The sequence below is a fragment of the Schistocerca piceifrons genome, chromosome 5 (assembly GCF_021461385.2).
Source record: "Schistocerca piceifrons isolate TAMUIC-IGC-003096 chromosome 5, iqSchPice1.1, whole genome shotgun sequence".
NCBI lineage: Eukaryota > Metazoa > Arthropoda > Insecta > Orthoptera > Acrididae > Schistocerca > Schistocerca piceifrons.
Window position 1 is genome coordinate 153,768,268 of NC_060142.1, and position 14,390 is coordinate 153,782,657.

Here is a 14,390-nt window from a genome sequence, read left to right on the forward strand (position 1 = left end):
TGTGGTCAGCACACCGCTCTCCCGGCCGTATGTCAGTTTCCGAGACCAGAGCCGCTTCTTCTCAATCAAGTAGCTCCTTACACTGCCTCACAAGGGCTGAGTGCACCCAGCTTGCCAACAGCGCTCGGCAGACCGGATGGTCACCCATCCAAGTGCTAGCTCAGCCCAACATTGCTTAACTTCGGTGTTCTGTCGGGAACCAGTGTTACCACTGCGGCAAGGCCGTTGGCTACACAATTCTCTTGGTACTTCTAATTTCCAGGATACCTTTCGTATGCATTTCCTCTTCCAATCTCGATTGATCGGAGTTGAAAACAAATCTACAAAGTTTCTGACTGTTTCCGCACTTTGCTGCGCGTCGTCAAGTTGACGCTTTGTTTGACATTTGTCTTACGTCTTCCAGTTCTGTAGCACTGTTTGAAGTTATTCAACCATCCACTGCATCCCTTGAAATGACTGTTATTGTGTCACGCGCAATTTGATGTGAGTCAAGTAGTAGGTCTCTGTGATGCACATCTTGTAAATTGTATCGAGAATCCTCGAAACGCTCAAACACCAGTTCTTGTAACGAGTGCTCCTTGTCCTCTCCTGAATATTCATAGTTTTTCTTATGCACTACACTGTCATAGTGCTTCGGACTTATCCGAAATATTTTTTTTTTACAATGTTATGTTATGTTAACCGGGGACCTACAAACGACGGAGAGGCTCCGTCCCCGCCGCAGCCGCAGTGGTCCGCAACCCTACGACGACTACCGCAGTCCACTTCACCCCTCCGCCACCCCACACCGAACGCAGGGTTATTATGCAGTTCGGCCCCCGGTGCTCCCCCCTCCCCCCCAGGGAACGTCTCTCACCAGACGAGTGTAACCCCTATGTTTGCGTGGTAGAGTAATGGTGGTGTACGCGTACGTGGAGAATTTGTTTGCGCAGCAATCGCCGACATAGTGTAGCTGAGGCGGAATAAGGGGAACCAGCCCGCATTTGCCGAGGCAGATGGAAAACCGCCTAAAAACCATCCACAGACTGGCCGGCTCACCGGACCTCGACACAAATCCGCGTGGCGGATTCGTGCCGGGGACCAGGCGCTCCTTCCCGCCCGGAAAGCCGTGCGTTAGACCGCACGGCTAACCGGGCAGCACTTTTTTTACAAAACTCCAGAGAATGTTCTATGCACGTGATTAGGTTTTGTACCCGCGCCTTGGAAAACGATTGCCTTTACTACATTTCGCTGGAGACGGGGTTTGTGGCTCCCTGTCCGACAGGCATGGTGACCTACACATGACTCGACACATGTTTCAGTATAGCTTTCAGTTGTTAAGCACGTATAGTCATCATTGTACTCCTCTTTTTCATTGTCCGCACAGTCGAGCGTATACGACACCACACATTTCACTGACTCACCTTTCATCTGCCACTTCTCTCTCACCCTTCAAAATTCGTTGGGTTCCTTTCTGACGAAATTTCAACTTCGGCAATGTAGATGTAATGCAATGTTTGCTTTGTTTATCATTGGTTCTGAGTTACTCGTCACCTGAGAAATTCAACTACGCGCAGTGGACTCTTGCTGTGCTCACCACGAGATACCTCCAGTCCCGCCACCTGCTGCCATTAGCAGTCAATATTATGGGTACGTGATAGAGAATATGTGGGGCGTCGAAAGCCGTAAACATCGTTGGCCTGTTGTGACCTCACGTTCAAGGGGTTCCTTGTAAGATTAGCCATACCACACAAGCAGAAAAACGCAGGGGGATACTTTAATTTACAGTGTGTATCGAGTGAGCCGACATCCCCCGAACGCTATTTACAAATTGGTGTATTCCATTCGCAGACGATGCAGGACTGCGGCCGCGAGATGGTGGAGGTGTTGGGAGATTCAGCGAGCCGTGGGGAGGTGGTGGAGATGCGGGAGGTGTCCGCCAGGTACGCCACGGACATCATCGCGTCCGTCGCCTTCGGCGTGGAGTGCAACTGCCAGAGGAACCCGGAGGCCGAGTTCCGACAGTGGGGGCGCAAGGTGTTTGAGCCCTCGCTCAAGTCCAAGATCGCTCAGATCATGTACGATTTCGTCCCCCTGTTAGCCAAGGCACTCGGGTAAGCATGCGCACCAGTGGCGCTGTCGCGGCAGTGCCATTGTTCTGTTTACATTACTACAGACAAGCCTGCAAGAGAATAGTTGCCAAGAAACACTCCAGACGGCGCTCAAGAGAGTTAAACTACGAGGGCAGTTCAATAAGTAATGCAACACATTTTTTTTTTCTCGGCCAATTTTGGTTGAAAAAACCGGAAATTTCTTGTGGAATATTTTCAAACATTCCCGCTTCGTCTCGTATAGTTTCATTGACTTCCGACAGGTGGCAGCGCTGTACGGAGCTGTTAAAATGGCGTCTGTAACGGATGTGCGTTGCAAACATCAGGCAATGATCGAGTTTCTTTTGGTGGAAAACCAGGGCATCTCAGATATTCATAGGCGCTTGCAGAATGTCTACGGTGATCTGGCAGTGGACAAAAGCACGGTGAGTCGTTGGGCAAAGCGTGTGTCATCATCGCCGCAAGGTCAAGCAAGACTATCTGATCTCTCGCGTGCGGGCCGGCCGTGCACAGCTGTGACTCCTGCAATGGCGGAGCGTGCGAACACACTCGTTCGAGATGATCGACGGATCACCATCAAACAACTCAGTGCTCAACTTGACATCTCTGTTGGTAGTGCTGTCACAATTGCTCACCAGTTGGGATATTCAAAGGTTTGTTCCCGCTGGGTCCCTCGTTGTCTAACTGAACACCATAAAGAGCAGAGGAGAACCATCTGTGCGGAATTGCTTGCTCGTCATGTGGCTGAGGGTGACAATTTCTTGTCAAAGATTGTTACAGGCGATGAAACATGGGTTCATCACTTCGAACCGGAAACAAAACGGCAATCAATGGAGTGGCGCCACACCCACTCCCCTACCAAGAAAAAGTTTAAAGCCATACCCTCAGCCGGTAAAGTCATGGTTACAGTCTTCTGGGACGCTGAAGGGGTTATTCTGTTCGATGTCCTTCCCCATGGTCAAACGATCAACTCTGAAGTGTATTGTGCTACTCTTCAGAAATTGAAGAAGCGACTTCAGCGTGTTCGTAGGCACAAAAATCTGAACGAACTTCTCCTTATTCATGACAACGCAAGACCTCACACAAGTCTTCGCACCCGAGAGGAGCTCACAAAACTTCAGTGGACTGTTCTTCCTCATGCACCCTACAGCCCCGATCTCGCACCGTCGGATTTCCATATGTTTGGCCCAATGAAGGACGCAATCCGTGGGAGGCACTACGCGGATGATGAAGTAGTTATTGATGCAGTACGACGTTGGCTCCGACATCGACCAGTGGAATGGTACCGTGCAGGCATACAGGCCCTCATTTCAAGGTGGCGTAAGGCCGTAGCATTGAATGGAGATTACGTTGAAAAATAGTGTTGTGTAGCTAAAAGATTGGGGAATAACCTGGTGTATTTCAATGCTGAATAAAACAACCCCTGTTTCAAAAAGAAAAAAAATGTGTTGCATTACTTATTGAACTGCCCTCGTAATATTTAACGTTCGCTTTTCAGAAATATTTAATAGTTTGCCGTATGAAGTTCCGCAGGATGTTCTACAATTTGTATTTTGTCAACTCAGTTTTGTTAAGTTAATCCTGGAGTATTAAAGAACTAGACAAGTAAAATGACTGACCTTTGAGCTTGAAACAAATTGTCATCACTAAAACGTTGCATCCCATATGTGAGGCATCTAAATCCATTGGCTAGTAATTCCCAGCTGTTTAAAACACAGGTGCGAACTGTAAACTTCGAGAGATACTACACTACTGGCCACTAAAATTGCTACACCAAGAAGAAATGCAGATGATAAACGGGTATTCGATGGAAAAATATATTATATTAGAACTGACATGTGATTACATTTTAACGCAATTTGGGTGCTAGATCCTGAGAAAGCAGTACCCAGAACAACCACCTCTGGCCGTAATAACGGCCTTGATACGCCTGGGCATTGAGTCAAACAGAGCTTGGATGGCGTGTACAGGTACAGCTGCCCATGCAGCTTCAACACGATACCACAGTTCATTAAGAGTAGTGATTGGCGTATTGTGACGAGCCAGTTGCTCGGCCACCATTGACCAGACGTTTTCAGTTGGTGAGAGATCGGGAGAATGTGCTGGCCAGGGCAGCAGTCGAACAGTTTCTGTATTCAGAAAGGCCCGTACAGGACCCGGAACATGTGGTCGTGCATTATCCTGCTGAAATGTAGGGTTTCGCAGGGATCGAATGAAGGGTAGAGCCAAGGGTCGTAACACATCTGAAATGTAACGTCCACTGTTCAAAGTGCCGTCAATGAGAAGAAGAGGTGACCCAGACGTGTAACCAATGTCACCCCATACCATCACGCCGGGTGATACGCCAGTATGGCGATGACGAATACACACTTGCAATGTGCGTTCACCGCGATGTCGCCAAACACAGATGCGACCATCATGATGCTGTAAACAGAACCTGGATTCATCCGAAAAAATGACGTTTTGCCATTCGTGCACTCAGGTTCGTCGTTGAGTACACCATCGCAGGCGCTCCTGTCTGTGATGCAGCGTGAAGGGTAACCGCAGCCACGGTCTCCGAGCTGATAGTCCATGCTGCTGCAAACGTCGTCGAACTGTTCGTGCCGATGGTTGTTGTCTTGCAAACGTCCCCATCTGTTGACTCAGGAATCTAGACGTGGCTGCACGATTCGTTACAGCCGTGCGGATAAGATGCCTGTCATCTGGACTGCTAGTGATACGAGGCCGTTGGGATCCAGCACGGTGTTCCGTATTACCCTCCTGAACTCACCGATTCCATATACGGCTAAAAGTCATTGGATCTCGACCAACGCGAGCAGCAATGTCGCGATACGACAAACCGCAATCACGATGGGCTACAATCCGACCTTTATCAAAGTCGGAAACGTGACGGTACGCATTTTTCCTCCTTACACGAGGCAACACAACAACGTTTCAGCAGGCAACTCCGGTCAGCTGCTGTTTGTGTATGAGAAATCGGTTGGAAACTTTCCTCATGTCAGCACGTTGTAGGTGTCGCCATCGGCGCCAACCTTGTGTGAATGCTCTGAAAAGCTAATCATTTGCATATCACAGCATCTCCTTCCTGTCGGTTAAATTTCGCGTCTGTTGCACGTCATCTTTTTGGTGTAGCAATTTTAATGGCCAGTAGTGAATCTATGGCCAAGGTGGAATTTGGCTAGCACGAAAACAAGCAGTTAAAACTCACGCCGTGTGCGGAACGGCACTATCATGCTAAAATGTAAGCCCAGGATGGCTTACCATACGACCTACCGCCGTGCTGTTAGGGTGCCGCGGATGACAACCAAATGGGTCCTGCTGTGAAATGAAATGGCACTCCAACCATCACTCCTGGTTGTCGGGCCGTGCGGCAGGTGACAATCAGCTTGGCATCCCACCACTATCCAGGGCGGCTCCAGAGAAGTCTTCGCTGCTAGTCGAGCCTCAGTTCTAAGTGGAACTCACCACTGGAGACAATTCTGCTCCAGTCAATGAGATTCCAGTCCCCGATGAGCGAAGACGCGACTGGAGATGCCCCAGACGGCAGTAGGATACCAGCCTGATTGTCACTCAACCAACAACTAGTGTTGATGGTCTGGGGTGCCATTTTATTTCATAGCAGGACCCATTTCTTTGCCACCCGTGACACCCTTACAGCATAGCTCAGCGTTGACGTCATTCTAAGCCCTATTTTTTTGCCCTTCGTGGGAAGCACTCCTAGGCTTAAATTTCAGCAAGAGTGCTTGCCCAAACCCTATACCGAGCGAGATGGCTCAGTGGTTAGCACACTGGACTCGCATTTGGGAGGACGGCGGTTCAAACCCGTGTCCGGCCATACTGATTAAGGTTTTCCGTGATTTCCCTAAATCGGTTCAGGCAAATGCCGGGATGGTTCCTTTGAAAGGGCATGGCCGACTTATTTCCCACCGCGCGGGATTAGCCGAGCGGTCTCAGGCGCTGCCGTCATGGACTTTGCGGCTGGTCCCGGTGGAGGTTCGAGTCCTCCCTCGAGCATGGGTGTGTGTGTTTGCCCGTAGGATAATTTAGGTTAAGTAGTGTGTAAACTTAGGGACTGATGACCTTAGCAGTTAAGTCCCATAAGTTTTCACACACATTTGAACTTATTTCCCATTCCTTCCCTAATCGGATAGGACCAACGACCTCACTGTTTGGTCCCCTCCCCAAAATCAACCAACCAACCAACCAACCAAACTTTACCTTGGCCAGCGAGGTCACCGCATCTCTTCCGAACTGATAACGTTTGAAGCATTATGGACAGGGCCTTCCCAACAGCTCGAGATTCTGACGATCTAACGTGCCAGTTGGGCAGAATATGGCACGATATACCTCTGGAGAACATCCAACAACTTTATCAGTCAATGCCAATCCGAATTACTGATTGCATAAGGGCCAGAGGTGCACCGGCGCGATATTGACTTGCTCAATTTGTGAAGCTCATTTTCTTGAATTAATCATACCATTTTTCTGAAACTATAATCATTTGTTTCTTCGTACATGTACGTCACATCTACAGAGTTTAATCCCGTTCTGATAATTCCTTCGTGGTGCGTCGGTTTTCCGTCCTACAGTGTAGTTAAAACAACAAGTGTCCGTCATTTGTCTGTTGTATCTATCTGAGATGTGAAATGCTGATGTACATTACTGATGAAGTAATTGAAATTTAAGTATCCAACGGTATGATCCCTCAAACATCAGTACTTTCAGTGAAAAGTAATTTTGAACTTACATTAATTATGCTGTTAATTTTAAACAACACAAACTTGTTCACTCTAATGTTTGTTGTTTTAAGCAAACATGAATCTTGTCTCTCTAAAATTAATAGAGACAATTCTCATGTGCATCGGTATACACTACGTGATCAAAATCATCCGGACACTTGGCTGAAAATGACTTACAGGTTCGTGGCGCTCTCCATCGGTAATACTGGAATTCAGTATGGTGTTGGCCCACCCTTAGCCTTGATCACAGTTTCCACTCTCGCAGGCATACTTTCAATCAGGTGCTGGAAGGTTTCTTGAGGAATGGCAGCCCATTCTTCACGGAGTCCTGCACTGAGGAGAGGTATCGAAGTCGGTCGGTGAGGCCTGATACGAAGTCGGCGTTCCAAAATATCCCAAAGGTGTCCTGTAGGATTCAGATCAGGACTCTGTGCAGGCCAGTCCATTACAGGGATGTTATTGTAGTCTAACCACTCCGCCACAGGCTGTGCATTATGAACAGGTGCTCGATCGTGTTTAAAGATGCAATCGCCATCCCCGAATTACTCTTCAACAGTGGGAATCAAGAAGGTGCTTAAAACATCAATGTAGGCCTGTACTGTGATAGTGCCTCGCAAAACAACAAGGGGTGCAAGCTCCCTCCATGAAAAAAAAAAGACCACCCCATAACATCACCACCTCCAAGTTTTACTGTTGGCACTATACTCGCTGGCAGATGACGTTCAACGGGCAATCGACATACCCACACCCTGCCATCGGATCGCCACATTGTGTACCGTGATTCGTCATTCCACACAACGTTTTTCCACTGTGTCAATCGTCCAATGTTTATCCTCTTTACACCAAGCGAGGCATTGTTTGGCATTTACCGCCGTGATGTGTGGTTTATGAGCAGCAGCTCGACCATGAAATCTGTCATAGTACTTACAGTGGATCCTGATGCAGTTTGTAATGGTCTGGATAAATGTCTGCCTATTACACATTACGACCCCCTTCAACTGTCGGCGGTTTCTGTCAGTCAACAGACGAGGCCGGCCTGTACGCTTTTGGGCTGTTCGTGTCCCTCCACGTTTCTACTTTTCTATCACATCGGAAACAGTGGACCTAGGGATGTTTGGGAGTGTGGAAACCTCGCGTACAGCCGTATGGCAGAAATGACACTCAATCACATTACTATGTTTGAAGTCCGTGAGTTCCGCAGAGCCCCCCATTCTGCTCTCTCGCGGTCCTAATGACTACTGAGGTCGCTGATATGGAGTACCTGGAAGCAGGTGGCAGCTCAATGCAACAAATATGAAAAACGTTTGTTTTTGGGGGTGTCCGGATATTTTTGATCTTATAGGGTAGTATATTTGACACATCACACTTTTTTACAGTGGTATAAAAACCTCTAGAGACGTACGTAGTAATGTCGTATTGCAGTTCCCATACACGGATTACATAGGATGTAAGATAAAACGAAAGCTAAGTTTAGAAGTACCGCTATAGTTACTTACGTAATTTTACCTGTGCTTTAGTTTTTATCTGCAGATCTGCTAGTTAGAAGAAGAAAGACGCGAGCTATATTTGTATGAAAGTCGTCTACATAATGGTCGCAGATTATATTTATCTAAGAGAAGCCTGTTAATATGTAGGCAAATTTTAAGTACACATTGAAATCGTTCTTGGTCACAGGGTTGCTGGTGGAACGGAAGAAGTGTCGCAGTTCTTCCGAAACATGGTGAGAGAGACCGTGGAGTACCGGGAGAAGAACAACGTGACACGCAACGACTTCATGCATCTGCTGATACAGCTCAAGAACAGGGGCTTCGTCGATGACGATAAGCTCAACGGCCTCATGGATAGCTCCAAGGATGTGGACAACTGGAGTAAGTTCAGGAAACTCGATACCTACAGTCACTGACGTAGCCGTGATCGAATCTTACTTAACACGTAAAGTAAGAAACGTCCGACTATGATTTATCGGTCCATCGGTACCAATATGTTCCAAAAAGGCGCACGCAGCAATATGATTTTTCAGGGGGTTAATGTTTCGGGTCCTATTGATCATAGAGACAGAGGGTCAAGTGTTTTGAATAGTCCTTGGCCTACGAACATTTGCATGCCTGTCGGACATAGTGCAGCTATCATACAGTTAAGGGTCAAAATTTTTAAACATTACACATTTCTTCCAGCCCAGTCCAGTTGAGCAAAACAGTTGGTTCTTATACAGTGTGGGTGGTCTATGGTGGTCCTTAAACAGTTTAGAAAATCAATATTTGTTTATGGGCATTTCCTGAGAAAACCCCGAAAAATCATGATTCCTTGGTTACCAAAAGCACCAGTTGTGGAGATGGTCAGTTTTATAATTTCTGTCTTTGGCAGATCGTCGAAATTTTTGCTATACGATCCTAAGATAACGTTGTCGGGGAACATCGAAATTTGTTTCGATATCATTATCCGTTACCGAGACAGTAGTTTAAAGTTACCATACTTACGCAGAAAACAGCGAAATTTGGTTTTAGACGTTTTTCACTGTGAGCTGCAATTACCTAAATGACTAACCATAGAAAATAGTTCAAATTTTAACAGTAGATGATTTAGACTTTTATCTAGAAATGTCATTTTACCGTTTTCGAAATGTTTTAACCGTTGTCTAGATACACCTGAAAAACCGTGATTTTTGATAGTGAAGGTACCAGTTGTCGGGTATGTCCACTTCTGTAATTTATATTTACAGCAAATCGTCGAAATTTTTTCCGTACGTTCCTTAGGTGGTGTTCTCAGAGGCGTTGAATTTTTTTTCAGTGTCATTATCCTTTACCAGGGTCGAGACGTTCAAAGTTACCGTACTTATGCTCATAAAATATGCGTGTAATGTCCGACCTGAAGTGTAAGGCTGTCTTGACCTAGAAATTATTGTATTTTTAATTTAAAAATATTGTATTGTTATACGAAATTCCCTGTTGTTGAAAATAAATCACCGCATTTTTTTGGTACACTGTAGGGGTAGCCTAATAACGATGTGCATTTTTGATAAAGTAGTGTAAAGTGAGCTTGCGTTGGATGGGAGGCGATTTTGTGTTAATCTTATTTATGTGCACTGAGTGTCAACGTATATATTTATATTGGAGCATATAAATAAACTGTCAAAACTTTATTGATCTCCAGAAATAGTTTTATATAGGCAGCCCACCTTTATGTAATAGGGAAAAGAAGGGAACCAGCTGAAAAATGCTCCTGTTGAGCACAAAAAGGCCAGCATATTACTCTTTAAAAGACTCTAACAGAAAAGTGGGGAACCAACTACCTCAATCCTCATTCCGCCTTCCTCAACAAAAATTTTGGGATGTGAACATATGCGCAGTTTTTTGTGCTGAAAGAGAATAGCAGAAAGACAGTGTGCCAATGGGAGAAAAAGAGAGAGGTGACAGTAGTGGTGTGAGACAGATTGGCTGTAAATTAAAAACAGAGATGGATTAAAATAGTAGCAGTGGGATCAAAAGAGAGAGGTGACAGCGGAAATGAAAATGAAATATGAGTGGAGACCATGCACGACCATGGGGGGACTTGACACCTACCTCCAGACCAGCGAAATTTAACACGACAAAAGTTGTCTAGTTTCCCCCATATCCTGTACCCTCGTGTTAATGTGTTCCGGTTTACGGGGTCAAAACACCGAGCAAACCATCCCCAAGGACATGCTTGGAGAAGAGTCAATGATGTTTGAAGAGAAAGACCGCTGACTGTAAGCGAGAAAGACAGAGACAATGGCACTGGGAGAGAAAAAGAATTGAACAAAGAAATGGCCGTGGGACAGAGAGTGAAAGTGGCAGAGAAGGAGACAGTGATGAGGAGACACACACACACACACACACACACACACACACACACAGACAGACAGACAGAGAGAGAGAGAGAGAGAGAGAGAGAGACAGATAGATGAAGACAGGGTCAGTCAGAGAGACCGATAGGAAATAGTTTCAGTGGGAGAGAAAGGAGAAAGCCAGACACAGTGACAGGCAGATGCTGAGTACGAAGGCTTGAATACGAAGAGAGAGTGTGCAACACGATTTAGAATGTTCTGTGTTAAAAAGAGTGCGAACATGTTCGCATGTCAGAATTTTTCATGATGAAAGCGGAATCTGCTCTCACGGAAGCGTTTTTCAGCTGGGTTATTATATGAGCCGCTTAAGAAATATCACAATTTTGAAAATCTTTCATGTAATTTGTTCTGCATAATCTTTTATAGTTTAGCTAGTAGGCCCTCTAGACGTGGAGTTTTCATTTGTTTTACCCGCTTCACTGTCGCCTCATACTCTGATTTCGAATGTTTTGTTTTGGAAGTTACTTGCTTTTTCTTATGTGTGTTTCTTCCATAATTATGTCCTTTCGTCTATACAGAATGTATAAAAACATGTCAGAAACTTTATGGATTTATTCTTGACATCAAAAGATTACGAAATGTTCATATGAACATGGATCCGAAAATCCTTCATTAAGGGAGATGTGAAAGGAATTCCCTGTAGCGACTCCTGGTCGTGTAATTTACCTCAAATGTGCTTTTTTACTTGCTTTTTTGTTTACAGTTGGTCACGGCACTCGTTTTGTTTCGACTGACTGCAGTTTTTCTGTGTATAGAGTAATCTCCGTGACAACACATCACAAAAATAGGCACGAGTTGCTCCATTTACATGATGTAACTTGAGACGCCACCAGCGAATATGGTTTATGCACAATGATGCTTCCTCTACTTTACACGGATAGTTCGCTAGCATCTCGATCAACAGTTTCCAAACGACTGGACTGGTCGCGGTGAATTCATAGCATGGCCTGCCCGACCGCCAGACTTGAATCCAGTGGATATTTTTTCCCCTCTTGGGACATATACGAGGGTCACTCCAAAAGAAATGCACACTATTTTTGTAAAAATACAGTGTTCATTCTGCATTTGTGAAAGTTTTACAGTGTGTAGATACATCGTTCCTGCTTGTTTTCAAGCTTAGTTGAACCTGTTCCCGTGAACAGCGCCGTCACAGCATGTCTTCAAGATGGCTGCTACACTTGACGTTCGTCAGAAACAACGTGCTGTCATAGGATTCCTGTTGCTGTGAAAACTTGACAGTGGGAAACATCCACAAGAGGTTGAAAAAGGTATATGGAGATGCTGCTGTCGATCGCAGTACAGTTAGTCTGTGGGCAAGCAGGTTACATGATGGAAGCGGGCACGGCAATATTGAGGATTGTCCTCGCAGCGGCAGGCCTCGTACTGCACACACTCCAGACAATGTGCAGAGAGTTAACGAAACGGTGACTGCTGACAGACCCATCACAGTGAACGAATTGTCACGCTACGTTGGGATAGGTGAAGGAAGTGTTTGCAGAATACTGAAAGTCTTGGCGTTAAAAAATGTTTGTGCCAGGTGGGTTCCCAGGATGTTGACAGTGGCTCACAAAGAAACAAGAAAAACGGTATGCAGCGAACTTTTGGAACAGCACGAGAACGGTGGATATGAATTTCTTGGAAGAATTGTGACAGGTGATGAAACATGGCTCCATCATTTTTCACCAGAGACGAAGAGGCAATCAATGGAGTGGCATCATGCAAATTCACCCAAGGAAAAAAAAAACCACACCTTCTGCTGGAAAAGTTAGGCTACGGTGTTTTCCGATTCCGAAGGACTCTTGCTTGTGGACCTCATGCCAAGTGGAACCACCATAAATTCTGATGCATATGTGACGACACTGAAGAAACTTCAAGCTCGACTGAGTCGTGTTCGACCACATCGGCAAAAGCAGGATGTTTTGCTGTTGCACGACAATGCACGGCCACATCTCAGTCAAAAAACCATGGAAGCGATCACAAAACTCCGATGGACAACACTAAAACACCCGCCTTACAGTCCTGACCTGGCTCCATGTGACTATCATCTCTTTGGGAAACTGAAAGACTCTCTTCGTGGAACAAGGTTTGAAGATGATGACTCACTTGTGCAGGCTGCCAAACAGTGGCTCCAAGAGGTTGGTCCAGAATTTTACTGTGTGGGTATACAGGTACTGGTTCCTAGATGGCGTAAGGCAGTTGAGAGGGATGGAAATTATGTGGAGAGATGAAAATATTGTTCCTAAAGGATGTATCTACACACTGTAAAACTTTCAAACATGTAGAATAAAAGATGGATTAAAAAAAATAGTGTGCATTTCTTTTGGAGTGACCCTCGTAAAATCCTAGTTCCCGCACCCAGTGTCGATATTCTGAGGGAGAGTATCGGAAATGGATTTGACCAAATGCGGAAAACACCAGGAGTTTCCCACGACATACTAGAAAGTATGAAACGCAGGCTCATGGGGTGTATGGATGCAGGAGGTGGTCACCTCGGGCAATGTTTGTAACTGTAAATTTGCTTAGTTAATTTATGATTTTTGTGTCATCAATAACAAATATTTTCATAGTTCCCTAACGAAGGATTTTCGAACCCATTCTTACATGAACTTTTTGTAATACATTCTGAGGGGAGAAAAATTTCGCACCACGAAGGAATAATCCGAATGCGACGAATTGATAGATGTGACGTATATGTACAGACAAACTTATGGTAGCCATTTCAGAAAAACTGGTGATTTATTCAAGACCTTGATTTATTCAAGACCTTCACGAACTGAGCAATTCAATAACGTGTTGGTCCACATCTGGCCCCTGGTATTGATTGATAGAGTTGTAGGATGTCCTCCTGAGAGATATCACGCCACTTTCTGTCCAACTGTCACGTCAGATCGTCGAAGTACCGAGCTGAACAAATGCTGTCGCACCAGCATTTGTTCTTAAACAAAATACAACGGAAAAGATATTTCAGAATATTATTGAACTACATATACATTCGATTATGTCGTCTTTAAATTTCGGAAGCTGTCAGTCTTTGTCTGATTTTTTTTTATTTTTATTTTTTTTATAACACAGTCGCACCATTGTTGTCAGAGTTGCGTGTTATTTGAAACTGGAAGGCAATCTTCCGAAATCGGTAGTGCAAGACTGAGAACTTCTCTTATTGTTGCAGCTGGAGAGTGATTTACATTCGGTTCCTTCTCAGATCTTTACAGACGACCTTGATCACGGAGAAGTGTACTGCGACGCACCATAGATTTTCTTGCAGACTCCAATACTATGATGTTGTTGCTGTCGCTACGGTAATAGCTCAGCATAGCGCGGTCAGGCTGCTCTACATTGCATTCAGGGGATCCATGCGTGAAGTGCATATTGTCCTATTCTTTGTCAGCAGACCTATCCCTGCTGCTGTGTATCACCTCTAATAAATAACGATAATGGAAAAACAAATCTGAGACAGAACCGAACAGTAAAGTATTAAAGCTTCGTGGCGAAGAGAAAAATGAACACTAGTGTTTTAACAGAAAATAACGTAGTACTGTGAGTGAATGGAACAAGTTTGTTTACAGACAAGAGCGTCGAAATTTGCACTGTAGTTCAGACAACCTCGGTGCAATATACGGTGTGTCTGAAAGTAATTAGATATTGAGAAAAGGCGTATAAATTCCACTACTTCAACGCTAACAGCTGGTTTGAATT

The 14,390-nt window shown here is 45.2% G+C and overlaps 1 protein-coding gene and 1 pseudogene across 1 annotated transcript in view; one reads left to right on the forward strand and one right to left on the reverse strand.

The window, feature by feature from the left end:
- Positions 1 to 14,390, forward strand: part of LOC124798506 (probable cytochrome P450 6a13) — a 93,177-nt gene that overhangs the window by 48,287 nt on the left and 30,500 nt on the right. The window contains exons 4-5 of the mRNA XM_047261945.1: positions 1,831 to 2,093; positions 8,504 to 8,697. Of these exons, the coding sequence (XP_047117901.1) occupies positions 1,831 to 2,093; positions 8,504 to 8,697 (457 nt within the window). The remainder of the gene's footprint in view (positions 1 to 1,830; positions 2,094 to 8,503; positions 8,698 to 14,390) is intronic.
- LOC124799773 lies at positions 113 to 230 on the reverse strand (annotated as a pseudogene).